Here is a 10,442-nt window from a genome sequence, read left to right on the forward strand (position 1 = left end):
CCTTCAGATAAGAATATTTACAGGTGAAAATCCCAGTCACTCATTCAGCACATATTGGAAAGTATCCACCAAAAAGAACACCCAAACCTCAGCATAATGGGTAGTATCCGAAATCCAAGAAGAATCCTGCAGTAAGGGGTAATTTTAGTCAGTAACCTGTAGTGCCCCATTTTATCACGTAAATGCAAACCCAATTCATTTGAAAAGGTGTGTGGGACCTGTGGGTTGCAATGCGTTAATGCCTAATTGTAATTCAAATTCTAGAACGCTTATAATCAAAGTGCCATGATCCAGTTTGTTTCCCATTGATCTTTGCGAGTGTAGTCTTCACCAATAGAAAACTCTTCACCGCATGAAATTGATCTTCACACGGTTCATGACAGAATCCCCAAAAAAATAGGAATACTGGCAAAGGAACCAACCGTAACCTATTCTAGAATCACAAGCATATCGATGCCAAAATCTTTTAACAATTACCACTCGTAACACAAAATACGGAAGAATGAGCAACTTATTTTCCTGAGTAAGGAGATTCAGAAGAGAAGGATGATTTTGTACAAAAAATTGAACCAAATGTGCACCAACTATGCTGTGATGAGCCACAAAAATACAGAAAAATTAAGCTCCTTTATCCAAGAGAATACAAGAATGAAACTCTTCCTAGGCCATTCTCCCTTGGATCTTAAATCAAACGTTTTACAAGAGTGGCAATGACAAAATACAAGACAAATCAGCAACTAGATCATCTCCTATTTAACCAATGCCAAGTAAAAACGGGCTGGGGGTACCAGAGAGAATTAACTCATCCACAGCCAACTCCCCGGGCATTGAAATAGAAGGGTTACTCTGACAGAATAAAAGCAACTAATACACAAGTGTCATCGTCCTAGAAGGAATATACCCCAGCACTGAAAGCCCTCTTTGCTCCAACCCTTCCCCCAAAACTCACTACTGCGGATTCACATCAACAGACAAGAGCACAGAGAAATCATGTGATGAGTTACACTGCTAATGAAGGCAGAGCAAAGAGAAATCGTATAAGTTACACTGTTAATGAAGACGTTAACAGAAACAAACTTACTGTACAGGCAAAAACTGTACAAACAAAGTTTCCAGATCATAAGAAAGCATCCCGAGTTCCAGAATCCAAGAAATACAGCAGAAATCCCCCAGAATTCCAATTATTGCACCCAATAAGATTCTGACAGGTCTCGAACCATATATCACGGAAAGGGATTGCCTGACACCAAGTCAGATAGTTACCCTCAACCTGATTTCACCAAACACTAGTCATCCAACTCAACGAGTTGTGCTCGTCTCTCGGCTGCTTTCTTCCTGATAAAAATACCCCACCTCAGGGCTGCCTTGAGCTTAAGCCATCCTACAACAGCTTTGCCAGAAGAGCGGGTCCGTTCCTCATCAAACCCATAGTTCAGTGACGGGGAAGGCATGAACGATGGATAAGAAGGGTACCCATCCTCAGTTATGTTAATGGGGGCATGGCCTCCCATGCTGAAGACCCGAAGCAGATGTTGCATGTCCTCATTCTCAAGCATCTCATGACTTCTCATGCGGATTTCTTCCTCTGAGAAGAAATCATCAACTCTAGCTTCACGATTACGAGACCAGTCATCGTAAGGAAGATTGGACGCCTGAACAGATGAACCAACATTCTGGAAAGCAGGAGCCACTGAATGTGGTGGGCCCAGAGCCAGTCCAACAATGTTATCGTTTCTTGTTACTTGGACCTGGTTTGGATCTCCAATCATATCATTATGTGGGGCAAAGGAAGTACCATCAAACTGGATATGGGAGTTTACTTGCTGGGGTTGTGTAGGGTATCGAGACGTCACATTGCCATTGTAGCCCGAAACTGTAAAAGGGGGGGGGGGGATTAGTCTTTGATTAACCAGAAAGCCAAGCTAAAACATACCATAAACATAAACATAATCAATGCACAAACATGATTGGGTACATCTTGAGTGACACAGAGAGAGAGAGAGAGAGAGAGAGTTTGTGATTCAAATTCATGGAATTGACCAGATCACAAGAAACGGCCTATCAAACACAGATATAAACTTAACCGTATCCAGCACCTGCTGCTATGAAAACCATACAGGCTCATATAGCCCCAACAGGGGGGGGGGGGGGCTGTCCCAAACACGAGAATTTAGAGCCTTGGAACTTTGATTACCATAACCAGCAAATTTCTGTACACCTAAATCCACTAAATTCTAAAATCCAAAAGTAAAAAAATAACAAATAAAAAAAATAAATTTTCTTTTTTTGGGTTTGGGGGGGGGGGGAGGGGAGAGATTCTTACCGCCTATGGCCATGCCTGTATCCATTGAAGGCTGCTCTGAAGGAGCAGAAACAGGCAGCCTTGGAAGAGGGAGTTGCTGTTCAAATGAGTTACCATAATCTGCTGAGCCCATTGGAAATTCATTTCGAGCAGAGCTCAACCTTTTGTTCTGCTTAAAGTTTAACAGTGCCTTGCCATCATATTCAATAACATGCATCCAATTGTCATATGCCTTCTTCACCAATGTATCCACAAGTACCTGCAAAATAAATTATTTGCAGCATTGTCAAGTTATAAATTGATTATTATTCCAAAAACAATTTTCAGCTTGGACAACAAAGAAATAAAAACATTCAAGAAAGAAAATGAGAATTAGCAAAGTCTTCAAAGCTTCTGATTAGCAACCTACTTATCTGAACATATTATCTATGTATGAGGGAGGGGCATTTTTCTAAACATCCATTGAATGCCACCCCAAAAGTGGAGGGCATTTTGTCCGGAATGTTTTAAAGAGCATCTAGTTGTTGGGTTCAACATCTAGTTCAATACAGATATAGGCGCTGGTGCTAGAACTTGCAGCCTGCATAATCCAGTACTTTCATGCAACAGTGTAGTAACATGAGTCCAGGTGCATGATACTGACCTTCTGACTGTCTGAAAGAGAATCTGCAGAAGAATACTGTCCACCTGCAATGAGTCCACTTAGTTCATATATATGGTTAAAAACAACACCAACATTCCTCGTGTCATCATGATAATAGACATAAAGCTTCCCACTTAGAACACAAGTCTTCGCATGTTCCACAAGAACCTCCCACATCTTATTTGACATGCCACTACCAAGAATCTACAGCCAGCATACAAGAATCAGGTGATGCCCATGCAAAATATGAAGTCTATGATTTTGCAACCAAATGCAGTATCCTTACATTGCGCAATTTTTGTTGGTCTCTTACAACAAGCCGAAGAAATTCCTCAACTGTGAATATTCCATTCTTGTTCAACCGCTTGTGGAATGATCCATCCTTGCCAATCTTCTCCAACCTCCATACTTCATCTGCTAACGCAGGTGGATAGTGCTTTTTGTATACTACAAAGACACAATAAGTAAACATAACTGGTCAAATAGTAAAATCAACAGAAAATCCAACCAGCATAACCATATGGAAATTAAGTATATAAACAGCTCCATGAGACACAAACATACATTCCCCTCTATGATCCTTGACGGTAAATGCATCTGTTTTTGCCTCACGAATACGAATCCCCTCACAGTAGCCTGAGGCAACTTTTGCACCTAGCCTGAACTTCCTGCTCCTTATCCAGCTAGAATTGTCCGTAAATTGCAGGTCTCCAACAGTTCCTACACCTTCCTTCAGTGTCACTTGCAAATCCCCAGTCAGAAGCGGTCTCTTTCCTTCACGCTCTTTCACCACATGGCTTTCAAATTCTTCCTCTGTCCAATCATCATCTACTTCATTGTTGAAATCACCTTCGAGCACAACAATATCTAGTTTTGCTGAGGATTCAGGCCCTGATGTTATGACAAGGTCTGTGTTTGCATCAATTAAAACAATATGGATTGCAGCACCCTGTTCCCCTTCAACTTTCCCTCCAGTAAAGAGGGGGAGGGACAACCCAGACTTAAAGTGAAGCTGCAAATTTCTTCCATCAGGCCCTTCTATTCGTTTAGGAGAAGACCTGCACAACATTAAATTTTTACACAAATTTACCAACACATCATCAAATATTGCATAAGCAAAGAATTAAATAATGATATGGCTATATTGGGATGCAAAGAAAAAGGCTCAGTGCAGGGTCTGTGAAAGGTCATAAGTAACACACTAGAACCCTTGCTTTCCAGAAAGGCTGTTTCCAGACTCTTAACTCATGACCACTCGGTCACAACCCAGGCCAACCCTCTACACCCATTCCCTGCAATGAATACAAATAATAATGTATAACTGAAATAATAAATTGTTTATAATGTTCCAAAGATGGCCAAGAGAAACCACTTAACTTTCATATTCCTACTTGTCTTGGTTAATCCATGTTAGGACACTAATGTGTAGGGGCACCGTAGGAGCAGGAGAGTAGTAAAGAACATTTCCACCCAACCATGTGAGAGACAGAATTAAAGGACAAGGACACACAGCAGGTACTCGTTGGGAGCAGCTATTTGCTGTTGGGAACTATTCAGAGGATATGGCTAAGGTGGAAAGGAGCTAGGATTTGATTTAGGGTAGTAGTTTTAGGGTACATTACAGGAAAAAGGAGGGAATAGAATGTAGGCAAGAAGTCAGTAATTGAGGGGTGAGCTATGCTCAGGGGAGAGGAAGACTCAGGTTTTGGGGCAACTAGAATAGGATTCACAAAGCTTCTGGAGGAGATATTTTATGCAAGATTGACCCTTACTGAGAGTTAATTGAAGTATTTTCCCTTGTTCAAATCCCTGGTCATCCCATTTATTTGCAGGGTGCGTGAGTTGTGAATGGATTGTGATGTACTTGCAAGTATTTTGCAGAAGAACAGGCACCTGGTTGAGGGAGAATACCAAGGTTGAATTGAGGGTGTAGTTGGGTTCCTACCAATCCACTTTAGAGTGATCTATCGACAGTCTATACAACAGCACTTTGTTTATCTGATCTTTACTTGACTCTCTTCTGGTAACCACGGAGACATGTACATTAAAAATCATGACCATACAAGTAAAAGCAGCAGTGACATTATATTACAAGTGATCAGATGGGTGGTAGCATAGTTGTCAAGGTGTCGCAAGGCATCCAAGCGCACTAGCAATTAGTGTTGCCCGGAATGCCTAGCTGGGGGTTTTGGTCACCTTGATGGTCTTGTTGGTGGGGACTCAAATCCAGATTCCCTCCAATGCCTTGATTTTCCTAGATGGTGAGGCAACTATGACAGAGGAAACATAAATTTTTAAGGTAGAGCACTAATATTAAATGAATAAAGTTCCAGCCATATAGCCTAAACACAATTCTTCAAAGCTCCAGCAATTCTTCTGATTGAAGAACAGCTGATATTTGTTCATCTATCCATAGAACTCTTATTCTTCTTCAGCATACCAGAAAAGCCAAGGGCAGGTTTTGGAAGTCCTTGTGTTGTTTCTGCCATGATTCTAGGACCAGCAAAAACTAATGGGATTAACACAATCAGAAATGGTACCACCCAAGAGTTAGTTTATGCATGTCCACTGTCCACTAGAAAATTTACAACAACCTGAGCTTGATGCAAACTAAGCCTTCTTACAGTCAACACATAGCGTCCTCAGTAAAGGAAAATTCCATCTTCAGGTTCATACTTGCTTACTGTATCAGCCAATCCATCATGGACCAGCCAAGCACTGTCCAAGCAAAAACCCACACACTGACCTACCTGAATCACCAGGTGCTACTACAACTCAATTTTGCAAAAAAAACTACAATACATGATATCCTACAAAAAAAAATGCCATAACCAATGCACAAGGCTCCAATTTTAGCAGGGTCTGGAGAGGTCAAACATATGCAGCCTTCCCCCTATAAGAGAGGCTGTATGCAATTGACCAACCCAACGAAGACCTTCAAACAGTGTCCAATGCACTTGACATTCAAAAGTTTATTTAGCATTTCGGAATCGGAATGAAATAAGCACAAGAAACAAGGAGGGGGAAGGCAAGGAGGGAGTTGGAGACAATGTCAATTTATGAAATACGCCACTTATATAATAAGGCAAATCAATCGTTGGTATCCACCACCAAACATTGCCTGTAGATGGATCATCGGGGAGAGATTTTACCTCCCATTGAGCCTAGCAGGACCTAATTTTGCCAATGCACGCTCCACTTCTTCACTAACCTGCTTAGACAAAATGTAATAGAAGTTATTATGGAAGCAAAAATGAAGCTCAAGCAGGGAAAACAAGAAGAAATATAATTATGTTGTCTAACTGATTAAAGAGAATCCATCAAAATTTCTACTACTGTCCACAGAATTCAGAAAAGTGTCATTCAGAATTCAAATAAATGTGGACATAGAAAGCCAGATTATAAAGCTAATCCAGATTAATAAGTCTATGTAGCACTCCTAAACTCCTACAGCCAATAAGTTGATGAAATTATTTAGACAAAGCACATAACGCCACAGTATTACAGCATCTTATACAAGATTAATGCTTGCACATATAGATGTACCGATACGGAGAAAGATTAGTTAGTTCAGATAAAGAAAAGCCAACATACATGAGAAAATATCATAATTTTTATTGCAGATTGATGAAACCAAAGGTCTTATTGTTTGTCATCTGATAGGCTATTTCTTAGTCTGGCTGGTCAGCTGTAATAGCACCAAGTACAGTGGGGACTAAAACAAGGAAAAATCATATTTGACAAACAATTATCAGAATGATATAAAAAGACTAAGAGGATATTGGCCAGTGATTATAAGTCACAAGACCCCATAAACTGATATGGCTAATTTAAGTTTTTACACATCCAACAGGCATTGTGGACATTGAAAGTACTATACAGATAAATCCATCAGAAGAGAAAACAGTTGAGCAGAAAACAAAAGCACAATTTGTACACCCAGAATTTTAGACCAAGCATATCTAAACAAAACCTGAAAAACGACATCCAAAATTCTAAATACAGAAGGAGAGATTTCTTACAACTCTGCGAAGAATAGGCTCCAATGATGAGCAAAGTTTCTGCAGACTATCCACCTTGAGGGCCTCAACGATAACACTGCATCCAAATTTTATTTCTTTCAATGACAGGGTTCCTGGACACCAAATTAATATTGCAAATGCAACCAAGTTTTGGAATTTATGTTTCTAGCCAAAATTTAGATACTTGTAAAATAACAGAAGAAAACTGATTGAGATAGAACTCTACATTAAGAATAACCTAAGGGCCGGTCAACTGATAACAGCTGAAAGATATGAAGTGAATTAAACTTGAAAAATCCCCTTTACTTCAATCCTTTTGTCACTAAGTTGTTGAAGTGTTATTACTGCTAACAATCCAAACTCCACCTAACCAATTGAAAGCCAAAAATTAACTGATAGAATCATCATTATGCAACAGAGCATCCGAAGAATGAAGACAGGTTTCATGCGCAATTAACAAGTGTTCTACCGGATAGATGCTCAAGAAGAAGACCTAACAATATAAACACTTTTAAGTGCTAAGTTCCAAAACTTTTATACACATTACATGTTGGTGATCTACCGAACTTACAGTCTCCAGTATCCATAGGCAATTTTTTAACCTTATCATGCCATCAAACAAGTATTACATATATATATATTCTTAAATTCTTAAACAAGTGATACATCGATATGTGAATCCCCTTTTCTCTAAAACAACTACAACCAGCTGGTCTTCAAATTAAGACTGGAGTACTGGGTACTTAAAACAAAGAATTACCTAGCAAGTGCAGGGCGTTTCTTCTCAGGCTGTCCCTCTTCAGCATCATGTGGATCCAGCCCTCGTTTCTCCCTGTTCATAGTGTTTGATCTCTCCAAGAACCTCGTCTGGGGCCTCTGCATTTGACCTTACTTACGCAGCTACAACGCAACAAAGCCCTAACTTTTCACAGATCTGAAACACAAATCTTTCAAATCAAACCCACTTTCCCTCTTAAGAATTCACCTAAAAATCTACAAAATTTCAACTTTCTTCTCCTGATCTGTAATCACTCACAGATTCAGCTCGAGTTTCAGAAGAAAAAAAAAGAATAAAAAAACCAGTAGATTCAAAGTACCAAAAAAACAAACAACCGGATAAGATCCTAAGCTCTCACTAGACCAAAAAGGACGAGAGAGAGAGAGAGAATTAAGACCTTGAGGGGCGTTATAATGGATTGACTGAATCGACTGAGAAGGTTCAAGGAAAGAGAGAATTTGAACACGCAATCAAGAAATGTGTTTGTGGTTCTTACATATCAGATATCTATCTCTCTCAGTGAACTATGACGGCTGAAGCAAATGAACCAAGACTTGAGACAACACCTTTTTTTCTCTCTCCTTGGTCGTCGCAGATTACGATCCTAAGATATTGGCCGTCCATTTTTTACTTAGACAAAAATAGGTCTATCTTTTACGGTTTTTTCGTGGCTTTGTCCCCTTTCTTCTGGAACTCAAATAGGAAAATTGCAGATACCCCTCGGAGATATTTTGGAATTTTGATAATTTATAAAATGATCCATGTCAGCTAGAACTGATGACTAGAACGATAAACTCACGCGCTTTGGTCACTGCCTAGGAAGTTACGTTTGAAATGCTTTTACCAAAGACGCGTAGAAGGGTAAGGTGGGGACAAATCCTGGTAATAGACGCGTCCATTTGTCAACTTTTTATTGGCCGAAGTCAAATCAGAATGTACAGTATGTCTGCAAAATTTTACCAAATTTCGGCCATTTCAGCGAACAATGAATCAAAACGGCCACCAAATTTTAAAATTGCAAAATATCACGGAAATTTCGGTGATATTCGTGATATATCGTCAAATCGACAATATTTCGTCCAAATATCGATATTTTGCCCATTTTTTGCAATTTTTAGATGATTTCTCTCATGACTCTGTAACGGAATCTTCAGGGTCAATGGATAATCTTACTAATTCTGTCTCAATGATTCAAGAATTAAAAGGCTATGTGCCAAATGTGATTAGGGTTAAGAATCTATATAGAATAATTTTTGAAAATACTTCAAATTAGAAAGATATTTTATTGCAAAATCCTCAAGATTAATATGCAATCTTACCAATTATATTCCAGTGATTAAGACCTCAAAAGTCAACATGCTAAATGTGGTTAAGGAAGAGTATATACAATAAAAGAATTTATAGAAATAATTTAAATTATGGATGAATTTTGTAATGGAATCTTCAAAGTCAATGAGTAATCTTTCCAATTATGTCCGAATAATTTAGGCCTCAGAAGGTAACTGTTAAATGTGGCTAGAAATGATAATTTAAATAGAAGAATTTATAGAAAATAATTCAAATTTATCAAATATTGGCATTAAATTTTAGGGGGAGAACAAGGAGGGGGGTGGTTGTTTGTGGGGTGGGGTTTTTTGGGTACGGTGTGGTGCGGTATTGAATTTGAAAACCTCAAACCATAACCGTACCGTACCATATTTATACGGTACGGTATGAAAACGGTAATTTAAAAAACGGTACGGTATGAAAACGGTATAAAATCGGTATGGAAAAACGGCACGGTTCGGTATACGGTGCGGTTTTGTTACGGTATTGTCTTGCTTCTCTGTTGCCCTCTTCTTCTTGTTTTGTCACTTGTAATGGGTTTTTTATATGGGAACAGTTATTGCTTTTTTTAAAGTCTAGATATGTGATGGTGGAAGAAGCCACATATGCTGATATGCAATTGCTAAAGCTGCTGAAATGCTTGAGCTCAAAGAACATTGCCATGATCTACAAAAACCCATAAAAGAGCAATCATTAAATCTATCCATTATTTTCTGTCTTTGCTTGTCATCCAAGGGAGAGGGAATTCTTCTCTCAAGACTTCCAATTCATTCACTAGATTTCTATCTATTCCATTGCCCCTTCTGACTGAGTCTACTTCAGTTTACTTGACTACAGTCCATGTCCACGTTTTCAAACAGAATAAGAAAGGGTAGTAAATAATTAATTAGATCTATAACATTTGATTAGTTACTTACCTCAAGCATTATATAATATCACTCTCTATGCTCCCAACACTGGCAATGTTCTCTATCTTTGTGACTCTTGTCCTCTGATTCTTCGAAGTGAAGCGTGACTCTCTGAGATAAGTTTAGGGTTTAAACTTTAAAAGGGTTAATATCTTTACGGTATATGGTACGGTAAATGGTAATCGGTAATCGGTAAAACGGTACGGTAAACGGTATTTACCGACGGTATGACATTGTTTACCAGAATCGATCATGCATCAATTACCAAATTCGTATCACGTAAAAACCGTACCGAATTTGGAAACGGTACGGTACGGTAAGGTTTAAACGGTTCGGTACGGTACGGTTTAACGGTTTTTTAACCAAATTGACACCCTTAGACACCAAGTTTCAACCTAAAATTATCCAAAATACCCTAAAATGGGGGGTCGAAATTTGCTGATTTTTGGGATAAATCTCACCT

General features: G+C 39.0%; 1 protein-coding gene across 3 annotated transcripts; it reads right to left on the bottom strand.

Annotated features, from left to right (window-relative positions):
• Positions 1-996: 996 nt before the first annotated feature.
• LOC149018648 (calmodulin-binding protein 60 D-like) lies at positions 997-8,260 on the bottom strand. Of its 3 annotated transcripts, none has more exons than XM_089152810.1 (9): positions 8,242-8,260; positions 7,728-7,901; positions 6,968-7,043; positions 6,098-6,156; positions 3,510-4,003; positions 3,232-3,392; positions 2,946-3,149; positions 2,324-2,561; positions 997-1,873 (listed from the first exon to the last, which is right to left on the bottom strand). In XM_089152810.1, exons 2-9 carry the CDS (start codon positions 7,847-7,849, stop codon positions 1,287-1,289), a joined length of 1,941 nt encoding a protein of 646 aa, XP_089008936.1. In that variant the 5' UTR covers positions 7,850-7,901; positions 8,242-8,260; the 3' UTR covers positions 997-1,286. The 3 variants fall into 3 exon arrangements, with proteins under 3 accessions (XP_089008936.1, XP_089008934.1, XP_089008935.1); XM_089152808.1 differs by lacking the exon at positions 8,242-8,260 and adding an exon at positions 8,143-8,235; XM_089152809.1 differs by lacking the exon at positions 8,242-8,260 and having other exon boundaries at positions 7,728-8,134.
• Positions 8,261-10,442: the final 2,182 nt, after the last annotated feature.

This window comes from Hakea prostrata, chromosome 4 (assembly GCF_041222555.1).
Source record: "Hakea prostrata isolate BN-2017 chromosome 4, UWA_Hpros_2, whole genome shotgun sequence".
NCBI lineage: Eukaryota > Viridiplantae > Streptophyta > Magnoliopsida > Proteales > Proteaceae > Hakea > Hakea prostrata.